At 38.3% G+C, this 12,814-nt stretch overlaps 1 protein-coding gene across 3 annotated transcripts; it reads right to left on the minus strand.

Moving 5' to 3' along the window:
* Positions 1 to 3,624: 3,624 nt before the first annotated feature.
* LOC101163394 (translation initiation factor IF-2-like) lies at positions 3,625 to 6,201 on the minus strand. Of its 3 annotated transcripts, none has more exons than XM_020708369.1 (8): positions 5,516 to 6,201; positions 5,403 to 5,442; positions 5,275 to 5,315; positions 5,045 to 5,143; positions 4,745 to 4,929; positions 4,609 to 4,666; positions 4,472 to 4,534; positions 3,625 to 4,370 (listed from the first exon to the last, which is right to left on the minus strand). In XM_020708369.1, the coding sequence occupies exons 1-8, from the start codon at positions 5,666 to 5,668 to the stop codon at positions 3,879 to 3,881; spliced, it is 1,131 nt and encodes a 376-aa protein (XP_020564028.1). In that variant the 5' UTR covers positions 5,669 to 6,201; the 3' UTR covers positions 3,625 to 3,878. The 3 variants fall into 3 exon arrangements, with proteins under 3 accessions (XP_020564028.1, XP_011481992.1, XP_020564031.1); XM_011483690.2 differs by having other exon boundaries at positions 5,209 to 5,315; XM_020708372.1 differs by lacking the exon at positions 5,403 to 5,442 and having other exon boundaries at positions 5,209 to 5,315; positions 5,516 to 5,647.
* Positions 6,202 to 12,814: the final 6,613 nt, after the last annotated feature.

A 12,814-nucleotide genomic window follows, 5' to 3' on the forward strand; every position in this document is an offset into this window, starting at 1 on the left:
AGCAAGGCCAAGCCAAGTGGAAGCAGCAGAAGCTGAAGCAGACGGTGCAAACAATTCCCATCATTCCCCTGAGAAGTAAACTCATCTTGAGCTCATTTTCTGCACAACAAGAGACTCTGATGTTTGTGATGACCTTTAAAACAAGCTTTAAATCAATGGAAACCCTTTTTAAAAGTGGAACTTCAGAACTTGCGTTCTTTTAATCTTGTGTTTAGGTCAAATTGACCTGCACTCTTAAAACACTTTTTGAACCGTATTTATCCATTTTCGGAGTTTTTAAAGTTAGTCCCTCTTTAACGTCACAGAAAGTGATCCAATTTGGGTTAATTTTGAGTTTTTAGAGGGTGTGAAGAAAATAATGAGAAGTAGGTAATTACAATCAGTGTAAGTTTTCTGTTACGACTTTCTGAAAAATTACAGAAAAATTTAGATTTTATAAGTAAAAGAAAAAAAGAGAGGGCTGAACTAACACTATTACTAGAGTTTAAGTGATCTAAAGGGGACAGTGTGCAGACGCGAACTGAAAAACTAAAAAAAGAAAAAGAAAATAAATTTCATGGAAAAAATGTAAAGGATGTTAGCTATAAAGGTGCTACAGAAAAAATTATGAAAAGCGATAAAAAGAATTTTCTACCATAAATAAATTATTAAAACCTTTTTACGAATACATATAGAAAATAAAAGATATATATCTCATTTATGGGGTTAGTCCCAATAAAGCTTAAAAAAGAAAAAGGTTGAAAATCCATTAAAAAAATTAAAATCATCACCTTACATGTAAACTGTAACAGAGGTTTTCCTCTGTTAATAATAATAATAATAATAATCCATCAAAACAAGGTTCCTTAAATTAATACTCTGATAAAAATATGTTTTGGGGTTTTTTGTCAGCTGGGGTGAAACTTAACAATAGATAACAAAACTTGTACAAGTTTTTTCAGGCCTGTAATTCAGAAACTATGCAAAAAGAGTTCCATCAAATAAAACACAACTGATGTCCCTTCTTCTTCTTTTCCTTATCATAGTCACCATAAAAAGAGAAATGTCCACAGTCAAGCTACTGTCACAGACCTTTCCTCATCAGCTGACCTTGTTCTCCAAACATCATAGTGATCCCTGCATCCTGGAGTGAACAAACCGCATGTCAGACCTACCACCTGGAGTGGACACTAATCCAAAAATGGGGAAAAACAAACAAGCCACGATTTTATTTTGAAGGCCTGCACTTCCTTTCCTAGAGGACGCTGTCTAGACTTTGTTTGCTTTCAGTTCAGGCCAGAACTCGTGCAGTTTACTGAGACCAAACTCATAATGGAGGTATGTTACAGCTTAAAACAACAATGTCCAAAGATGAACAAGTTTTAAAAAAAACAACAACTTTACAACTCATCAATAAAGCTGAACATTCCCTTTGAGAGGACAAAGATAAATCTGCTAAAAGGTTTCTCATGTTCAAAGAGGTATTTTATGACTTAACTGTAGACAAAACATTTACTAGGAAACTATATTTTCTTACATTTTCCCAAGTCATTTAGAAAAACAGAAGACTGGATTGGCTGCAATATGAAAATATACCACAAGGTGGCAGCACGTAAAGTAAAAAAAAAAAGCAGGGGAAGGTTGTCTTGGTAGCAGAAAGAATCAACAAAAAGGCAAATATAACACATGAAGTGGAACTCAAGGGCAAAAGAGCATAAATATTCTTTATTGGTCACTTTTACCTTTCTACACTCCAAACAACAGAAGTATGAGACGCACTAAAAGTGAGTGGTTACTCCACCTCCCCTTGCTTGTGTGGTTGCACAAACCGCACTGAAGACACTTGCACTCCTGTGGAGTGGTTTCAAATTTCCCTGTGACTGGCTGGGCAGCATTCACACTCTGAGATCTGAACTCCAGTGTATTTTAAACGTGGCGCAGCGGCCCCTGCATGCGCTGCACACCTCGCCCCCTTGTTTTCACCAACTTATTTTTACAGGGTTTAGCTTTGGCAGAGGCGCATGGACCGTTTAAACCAAACTAAGATGCTTTTGGAGGGGGAGGGGATATGCTTCGGGGCCAAATGCAGACCCCGAAACTGAGTCACTTCCCACCAAACACAGGGTTCACTTGGATGGCACTCTTTAGCCCCAAGTGTTTTTTACTTTTCGTTTAAAAACACAAAATTCTGAAAATATGAGAACTAAATTTGGAAACTGTTCTAAAGTGCAAAATTAATGTTCACACTTTTCACCCATTTAAACAAAATAGATTTTTGGGAAGATTTTGTAAAAGAAATATTTACTTTTTAGTTTTTTCACCTCACAACATTTTCTTTCACTCATTTTTATATTTTATTTTGGGACTTTTACTTTTGTAAATTATTAAAAAAAAATAAAAAATAAAAAATAATCAGCAATAACACTTTGTTTTAATGAAGTAATGTCTCATTGAGTCAACCAGATAAATACTTTCTTATTCTTGTTATTTTATGAAAGATTTGCCAATTGCAAAAAAGTATTTTTTTCCTATTAGACATTTTTTTATTCTTTGAATAAGTTTGATTTCTCTGATCATGTTCAATTGCATCATGTAACCAATAGGGTAAAGCTTTACTTCCAGCTTTCTTAAAAAAAAAACAAAAAAAAAAACTGGTATTTCGAAACATTTAATTACTATGACTTTAATTCCTAACTGTCTCCCTCTTGTGGCAATTATTTGTTACCGCAGGAGTGAGTGCTCATTCGAATACGATTAAAAGTTCTGACTCTTCTTTTTTAAAGGGACCTCTGAAATCGTGACAATTTAGGGGCAATGTACAATGCTAATTTGTATTTTCTAAGGTTTTTTTATGCATTTTTCTTCTACCTCAGTTCAAACGAAGTGATCAGATTGTGATCAACTTCTCTTTCTCAGCCAGAATCTTAATGTTTCTGTGAAAACCTCATTTCAATTGGAAAAATTCAGAAGGAAGAACGCAAGACACTACATTTTTTCAATGCTTGACAATTAAGAAAAAAAGGCTGTAAATAAAGTTCTGAAAAAGATAATGACCTAAATTGCTGTGAAACTGAGGAGAAACATTTCTCACGTCAGGCAGTTTTGATCAGTGGTAGTAGTCCCTGTGTTCTCAGACAAACTGACAATTTTGACAAGGTTACATGTTTGAATCCAAGAACTACAAGAGGGATGTACAATTTCCACCCCAGAACAGATGCAAATACTTTGAAATAGCTTTAAAAAGGAGGAATAGCATCATGAAATGGTCAATGCTGACATGTAATTTGCAGAGAAAGTTTGATTTCGAGGACATTTGACTTATTTCCTTAAACCATTTTCAAAACTATACAAATTTAGTAATTGAATTTGATATTTATTTTACTTTTCTCTGAAAGGGTTTTATTTAGTTTGGGCTCCCTTTCCCCCACATTTGTGATTCAGACCATGTCCAGCTCAACCTAATAAAACATTGAAGAAAAAATATGTTTTTAAATCTTAAAATCAGTGGTAGTTAACCTCTTGACACATCTTAATGAAAAAAAAAAAAAAGGTACATCAAACCACTTAGGCTTCAAATTTTACCTTAATTTAGCATGTAGATGAAAGCAAACATGACTTTCATAGCTGCCAATAAATTCAGGCATCAAGGGGTTAAAAAGTTACTTTATTTTCCATTTTAAGAGAAAAAAAATAAATCCGTAAAATATAAATGCACTCTTGATATCATGTGTTATAAATTGCGAGAAGACAATGATGCAAAATTATATATTTCTTAAAAATTGAGCGTAAAACTTGTCGATAGTGTTCAACAGAATGTTTGAGAAAATTAAAAATATCCTAAACTTCACATGAAACAAAGCAGTAGTAAAATTGAGAGTTAGAAATGAGATCAAATGTCTTCACCTCTTGTTGATAATCCTCTTGGATCGTCTCAGAACGATGTTTTGAACCTCCTCCGTCACACCACCTACTGCTTTTCCTGAGCGCAATGTGGCTTTAGGTTTCCCAGCATTTGTTTTCCCATGATTCCTGGCTCTGGAAGCTGTGGCTTCATCCGGCTTTCCTCTCCCTGCTACAGACTCGTGGGAATTGACCTTTTGCTCCTCAACCGCCTTTGGTTTCGCTCTGCCTGCTTTTGCTCCCTTCTTGGTCTTCTCTTCAGATTTCTCAGAAGCACCACTCTTGTTTTTGTGTGTGCCTTCATCCTTCCCGCTGCTGCGACTCACCGGCCGTGTCCGCCTGGTGCCGCTAGCTTTCTCTGCTGGCTCCTCAGTCTGTCGGGTTTCCTCCTTTCTTGGTTGTCCTCTGCGTTTTGTCTTAGCATCTTGTATTTTTAGATTCTCCTGAGGCGCTTTGTGCTTTTTAGGCTGATCTTGTGGTTCAAATGCTGCCTTGAAGGCAATAAGCCAAACAATTACATCAATTTAGTAAGTTTTGAATAGTAAAAAAACAAAAACTAAAAATTATATTTACAAACTATACTGATCCTCACCTCTCGCTCTGAAAGCTCAGATTTTAGTTCCGACAACTCTCTCATCAATTTCTGTATCTTCATCTATGAAAACAGAAAAAAAAAAGCATTTAAAAAAAGAGACCTTAAAAATATCTAAGAGATGCATTCCCGCTCACCTCATGGCTTGCAATTTCTCTCTCAAGCCTGCCTTGTTCTTCAGCCTCTTTCTTCCTCCTAAAACCATCAACGGAGAATCTTAAGTGTGAACATTTTTAGAGTGTAAATGAGCATTTATGCAACAACAGATATTACTTTATGGACAGGTTCTTCCTCATCTGTGCAACTCCTTTCTTCTTTTCAGCAATCGCCTTTTGAACGTCTTTCACAGTCACTTTGGCGAGGAGAGACTTGACATCCATGTCTGCAAACTCCATCGCAGGCGTGGTCATCCTGAGCACCACCTGGACCCACTCGGAGAGCTCCTCACGTGATGGAAACTGACGGATCGGACAAATGCATACTTTTAATGATAGAATTATTTAGTTATGCACCACATACAGTGGAAAAAGTAACAGTTTTTTGCAACAAAAGAACATTTTTGGAACAATCTACCTTGTTGAGTTCAGCTTGTTCCTTCTCCCTGCAAACCCACGCTTGCTCCAAGGCCATGGTTTCTTTTTTTAACAGCGTCTGAACCTCTTTAAACTCACCCTGAAAAGCCATCAACATAGAGAACCTGTTTGCACCACAAAGTGTTGGACACTTGACCGGATCACCTGCAGCTTTTTGATGAGTTTTTCCTCCTCCATCTTCTTGAGAAATTCCAGGTCGCTTTGAGTCACCTGATATCCCTTCATCCCTTTCAGCATGGAGTGAGGGGCATCTGAGTTTGTTAGGAGACACAAAATGATTCCACGTTGAAGGGAACATGTACAGAAAACCCATAAAACAGTAAAAATGACAGAAACACCTGCAGTTGTTTCAGAATCACGTGCAGATCTGGCATTACTCTAAAGAAAGGACAAAAAGAAAAATCAGCTACTGTAACGACCATTTGTTTCGGCCTTGCTATTGTTTACATACCTCTTCATTCTGGTGTGGCAACTTAAAGTCCAAGTCCTGATCAGAAAAATCTAAAATCTTCTTCACATCCTTCATGGGAGGAGTGCGAGGAAGCTGTCGACCTGATGGTATGTCGTTGCCAGCTCGTCTGTGCCTGGAAAATTTCTCTGACATTGCTCTCGTTATAGAAAAAAATAACCTGTGGAATAAATAAATCTAGATCTGACTTTCATTTAAAACAGAAAAAAAAACCTTTTGTCACAAAATAATAAACAGTCAAACATTTAAGCTGCTTCTAAGAAGGAAACCATTTTTTTTCTATGTTCATCATCACTGCCTCATTGGATTCAGCTGAGATTCCGCCGAAGGATTCTTGCTGCGTTTCTTCTTTTGGCCACTAGATGGAGACACATATCACAGTAAAGACAAGCCGGTTTTGTGAACGAAATTTCTACTGTACATCATTCCTAATTGGGTGAATAATGAAAGTACATAAAAATGTCAAAGACAAAAAACGAAATTGGTTTAATAAATGATAAACATAATTTAATTCAGGTGGCATTGAAGGTTTTTGAACTAGGCAAATTTAACATTTAATAGGCATTAATTGCTGACTGTTTAGTTGTTCAACGTGTAGTTAAGCATTTTTTTTAAATAAAACTATTATATAAACCTAACATGAAAATATTTATATTTTTTATTAGAAAAAAAACTTTGCAAAAAATCAATCAGCTTTTGTTTTTGAAACAACCAACCTCTAAGTAAATTCAAGGATTTCAGTAACCACATGAAATCAGTCACTTAACTGGACAGTGAATTAAAAGTTGGTAAACTTAACTACTGAAGCAATGAAATAGAAATATTTTGACCGAATCAGCATTTTAAATGAAAGAAAATACATCTTGAGTACAGTCGTGTAAAAAAAAAAAAGACGGACAGACAAGCAGGTGTGCAGATCCTAATACAAAATAGACAGAACCAAGAGCTTGTCTATCTTTAAATTGAGCTGCGCGGGTGTCAAGCTGCCCTCCCCACATGCTCAGCAGAGCTCCAGGAAAGCAGAGTGCTGAGTCGTAAATACCGCCCGTTTTAAAGCAGGCCGCTGCTATGGTGCTGAGGAGGAGGGTGTGCGATAAACCGGTGCTTCAAGCTGCAGTGGAAAGCATCATCATTGGTTTATGTGGCAGCTGACAAGTCTTTCCTCAATAAAAGTGTCATTAAAAATCTAATATTCTCTTTGAGTGATGCCCACCATGAAGACGCTTCTTTAAACACACGAGTCTCAGGAAGCTGTTTTCCAGCTCCTTCGACCTTAGTGTATTGAACAGTGTGGTCGTAAAGTCACAGATAAAACAGCAGGCACAGGTGCTTTAGCCAACTTGGAAGCTAATGGGAAATGGATTTGTCCATATAGCTCCAGCTTTTAGGTCCCAAGAAAAAAACAAAAACTGTGCACTTTGGCCTTTGAGGGAAATTTAGTTAACCTAACCCACAAAATAAAAAAACATTTGTCACCAAAAGACAGAAGACTTTAAACACTTCTATAATCTTATACTGTCAAATTATCAGGTAAATGAATCTTCATCAACATTTTTCCTTCATAATCTCTCCGTTAAACCAATCAAATGTTTTTTTGGCATGTATTCATAAACATGATTTATTTTCACACTGTGAACAAAGTTTAAAAATCAAAAAAACAAATGGACAATTTAATGGAAACTTTTAATAGCAGACATCATAAAATAGGTCACATGGCAAACCTCTCCCTTGGTATTCCAGAGGTCTATTTAGGTTTTAAATAGAAACTTAAAATACTGAGGCTCTTTTAGCAATTTGCTTAAAGTAAAAAAAAAAGACACATTTTTGAGTATTTTTTAAATTTTTCTTAATCCGTAAAAACACAGACCAACTTTTTCTTAAAAATAAAATTACGTTTTAATCAAGTGGACCGCAAAATCCATTTCTGATGTTTTTCTGTCACACTGATATCACCCACCATTGGTTCTTAGGGGCTAAAGACCCTCGCTGGTGTTTTGGGTGTTCTTAACATGTTTTTGTGTTTTCTTTCTGCTGATGGAGGACATATGAAAAAAAAAATTAATCGCCACCTTAACATGGTCTAAGTAAGCTGCGGCCCGGGCTGTTGCGGATGACCGCAGCAGGAGCTTGGTTCGCATGGCCGGTAAGTTGGACCTGTTCCTGGTGCGTGTTGGACTTTTATCACCGGATCTGTTTATAGTTTTTATGGACAGAATTTCTGGGCACAGCCAGAGGTCGGAGGGGGTTTGGTTTAGGGATCATAGGATTTCCTCTCTGCTCTTTGTTCTGTTGGTTTCATCGAGCCAGGACCCTGATCATGCATTTCGGCAGTTTGCGCCAGAGTGTACAGCAGCTGGGATGACACCGCTGAGTCCATGGTTCTTGACCGGAAAAAGATAGTTTGTCCTTCTTGGGTGAATGAAGTGCTCCTGCCCCAGGTGGAGGAGTTTAAGTATCTTGGAGTCTTGATCACGTGTCAGGGAAAATCAGAGTGTGAGATCGACAGGCGGATAATCGTGAAAAAAAAAGGCAGGTGACCAATAGTGACTGACTTTTTCCATATATGGAAATTCCTGTTTGCGTGTTTGAATTTTTTTTATTTTCAAGTTAAAACTTACCAAACTCTATGCAAGCTAATTTTTAAAAATGAAAGTCTTGCATGCACACGCACACACAGTGAGCTTCACACTCAAGCATCTGTTAATGACGAGAGACTGGAAACTCGAGGGCTTGGCCTTTCTCTCCTGCTGCCCTCAGAGCTGTCAATCAGGTCAAATTTGATACGTCTGTGAACAGCGGCCGCATAAAGTTACAGCGTGCCAAAGACCTGTTTCCACTCGTCCAAGCACAGTAAGGCCACTTCTCTGAATACCACCAGCAGATTTTTTTTATTTTTTATGTTAATAACATCAAAAACCACCATAGGTTTTCTTTTCCACTGGCACGTGCATTTAACACCAAATCAATATGCAATCACCTTTCATTATCTTGCACTCTGAATCATAAGCTTGGGTATTGACAGCTGACAGAGCATCAAGCCAAGACGGTCAATAACGGTGACGCCTGTATGGTCAATGGTCAAGACAAGCCTGTTTGTCTGGATGGTCAAAAAAAAAAAACACTTTAGTCTTGGTTTGTGTGCATTGATTTATTGAGAGGCCAAATTATGTGCTATAAGGTTATAATTGGTGTAAGCAAGCAGTAGGTTTTACACGGTCGGAGGGATTAGAGGCTTTTTAAATGTTATGTTAGGAGAAGATTGAAAGAAAAGCATATGGATTAAACATTAGTGTTCTGGATCGTAATCTTAGCAAGTTTGAATAGATTCAATAAAAATTGATTTATTGATTCCTCCGAAGGTTGTAAATGTGTACTACCAGTTATTGCTTAATAAAGTAAGACTACTGAGCTAGTTCCATCTCTGAAGACCAACGGCTGCTTGCAGATGGACAGATTATCTCATAAAAAAATCATTTTAAAAAATCGCTTTTCTTTTTTTGTTCTAGCAAGATAGATATGCTTTTTTAAATAGGCAAGTAGCTAGGACAAAAATGAACAAAAGTTCTAAAAGCACACATAGCAAAAACACAATCCTCACAGTACCCCTCCCCAAAAGGATTGATTCCAGATACCCTAACACATGACAACATTTGGGGATGGAACTTGAATAAATGCCGGAAAACAGTTTGGGTTCTTGCTGCCCAACAGGGGTGATGACCCTTCCCCAAGAACAAAACAGATAGAGAGAAGAGGAGCAGTCACGCCAACCTTCCCCAGGCATCAGAACCATGAAGGGGAGCAATCAGGAACAGAAAAGAAAGACCAACAAACGTCCTTGTTGTGTGAAACATGAAAAAGAGCGGTCCTGGAGCTGCTCCTCCAGGACAAGGTACATAAAGAATAGCGGCCCCAGTGGTGCTCCTCAGCAGCAGGAAACAAGAAGAGGTGAGGGCCCGGCAATTCCCCTCAGGAGCAGGTAGGTGCATGGCTGGACGTGCCAAGAAGTGGCTCGAAAAAGGCTACGTGAAAACCTTCAACTGGAGCGGTGCGGCGTTGCATGGCGCTGACTGCAATGGAAAGAGAACTGCTACTTCAGCAATAATTCTCCTCAGGTTATCGGTTGGTCAGGTCCTGTTGTCAGAAACCTGTGATGTAGGATCCAAATGGGCAAGAGACTAAGTTTGTTGTAAGAACTTGGAACTTTGATTAACTCAAAACAAGACAAAAACATGAAAAAACTGGAGTAGCAAAGAGTGTTGGCCTGACGAAGTGAAAACCAGACCCACAGCTGAAGACATCTAGTCTATCACGCAGCATCTTTGCTGTTCATCAAAAAGGCGAGTCCATGGACTTACACTGTGACTTTGTTCATCCAACTTAGAAGAGATAGGATGATGGTATGGTGCTTTTCTTTTTTCTGGATCCAGTACTGATTTCTTGTGAGAAGTTCCCTGAACAATCAAGTCCTTCTGGAAAACGCTTTTGGTTAGGGAGTCAATCTAAAAGACAAAAATGACCTCTAACATAAATTCAAGCTCTTCCAGAACTCCCAGAGGACCAAAGAACAGGATGGTAACCTTGAAAACATGGAGTTGTCTAAAAATCGATTCCAGGATTGACTACTGGTGTAACATTAGAACAAAATCTACAAAAAAAAACACCTTTAAATTGTTGAACATTTCATGACGCATCCTGACAAATATTAGAATCTCTGAAACAGACAGCAAACTTGCTATTTTCCTTTATAGCAACAGTAAATGGGGAAGTAAAGGAAAACATAAGTATCCAAACTCATTATGTACCATAATTTTATGAAAATTTGCTGTTTTGCTGTCATGATAAATTTATTTTTTGCTCATCTGGAGTTCTGCTTCGACAATAATAGGACTTTTGCATGCTCTAACATTGTTTATCTCTTTTATATTGAATCCCCAGACAAATTAAAGTATTAGTTACAAAACTTAAAGTCAATGCAGTTTGCCAGCATCTGCTGCGATGACTTTACCACTCAATAAGTTGTTTTTTAACTTCAAGGAAAAAATCGTGCTCCATATTTCAAAGAACTGCTGAGTCACCTTCAGTCTATTGTTGTAGGCTCTGCAAAGAGCCTTTTTAATAAAGCCTGGGCATCGCTTGCCCCCCACCCCCGCCCCGTCTGCAACTTCATCTGCAAGATTTTAACAGAATACAGGAACACCAAGGTGGCGGAAAGGTCACTTTCATCAAAAGAAAAGTGACGCCGTGACCCGGAATGTTGTCTGTAACTTTTCATTCCTTCCGCATCCTTCACCAGTTTGAATGGCTACAATGACGAAAGCAAGTCAATGTGTGCAGGAGTGACCGTGAGGAAGTCAGAGTCGGATGCGGTGAGTGAAAAGAGGAGAAAAAAAGACAGCAAAAGAACCAGATCTTCAAACAAATCAGGAAAAACTGCCAAGTTATCTGAGGAAAAGATGCCAAATCTGCTTCCCTGACGTTGTAGCTCTTCCAAAGGGATTTCAAAGGGTATTTTAGAGGCTCTCTCATTGATTAACACACCACAAGAAATCTGGACCCTTTTCTGTAACCCAACACAGAATCTCTGCAAGAAGAATCTCCTCAAAAATCTAAGAAGTGCCACCACTTCCTTTTTGAGGATGCAAAAAGGTTTCCAGGCCGCTCTTCCTTTCAAATTTTTGAAACATGAAACATGAGTTTTTTTTGTGAACTCTTTTAAAGAGCCTATATCATGCTTTAAATGACATTTGGCACACAAAAGAACACATTTTTTAAATGAAATATGAGTTATTTTCACAATTAATTTTCTTACCTGGAAGTAAGACATCTTGATCTCTGAGGCACCGCCTTTTGCTCCTTGTGCCACCTATTTCATGATGTCAACCTAGAGTCGGCTTCAGCAGTGTCTGCGTCTCTCCCACGAAACAGAAAACATCCAAACTTTTGCAAAGATACTTGTGCATATTGTGCATGTCAAAGGAAAGCGTTTAGCCGATCTTCGCTAGCTAAGTGGAGAAAGTGGCTGTGTGTGTTAGTCTGGGGGTGGACTGGCAGCGCAGACTCTTCCTGGAAGGGGCTGTTCCTCACTTATCTACGTCACAATGTGAGAACTGACTCGTTTTCATGGATTGGGAGGGGCTGGTGCACAGAGAGCAGGTTTTTGGCAGAATGCTCAGAGATGTGTAAATGGATCAGAATATCACGTTGGGGTTGTTTTTTTTGTGAAGAATTAACAATATGCGTTTGGTTTTCCAAATCTTCATAAATCATGATAAAATCCGGCAGGTCTGTGGGCAAGATCCTTTTCCGCTACTGTCCAAGTCTGGGTCCCCCTATGTCGGTCCCCAGCGTAAAAATCACTGTCAAACCACCTGTGCGGATCAGTAAGAGCTGATTCGCTGTGGCGACCCCTGAAGGGACATACCGAAAGGTGAACAACAATTTGAGAGTTTAAAAAAGAGAGAAAACTTTGTAAATGTTGATGTCTGTCTGGGAAAAGTGCACAGTGTGTAGTGAGGGGTTTTGCAGCCCTGTAAACAACTGTAGTACTACTTTGCGGATTTCACCTATCATGGGTTTGTTTTTTTAGGATGTAACTACTGCGATAACTGAGAGAACTCTGTACCTACAAGTTAAAGGGCCTATATCATGCAAAATCAACCTTTACTAGCTTTTAAGTGTATTAATCTGTACAGGTAACATTGAGGAGATTGGTTAACATCCAATCAGGACACAGAACCCAGTGCGCAGTGAAATAAACAAAAAAGCATGCATAATCGCACAGAAAAAAATCTGCGAAACAGCATGATTGTGAAAGGTAGAGGGCACTATAGTGAGGGAACACTGTACCAACTTTTACTTAGGTCAGTCTCTCTTTTGGTTTCTACCATCCAAGCCATCTCAAGCTATCTCTAATGCTACAATCACACCAGGCATGTTCGAAAAATGTTGCGGTCACTACCTGTTACTAGGGAAGGGATTCTTCTTCTTTTACTAGTATTTACTGGCGCAAATAAGGGCATTTTCTGCTTTGCTTTGCTATAGTCATAAATAGTTATAAATATATATATATATATGAACATTTTTGATAGGAATAGCAACCTCTTCCAACTGTAGGTTGGAAGAGGTTGCTATTCCTATCAAAAGTGTGAAATGTCGAAGTGGTGCAAATCTCATGATTCTTGCTCCAGACTTTTTCTGTCACAGCTCTGTTCCGATATGTGAATGCCTTTGTGTCATACGATTCTTATCGGGGCACAATCTGCAATAATAAACTTCAATTCT

This window comes from Oryzias latipes, chromosome 2 (genome assembly GCF_002234675.1).
Source record: "Oryzias latipes chromosome 2, ASM223467v1".
Lineage (NCBI taxonomy): Eukaryota > Metazoa > Chordata > Actinopteri > Beloniformes > Adrianichthyidae > Oryzias > Oryzias latipes.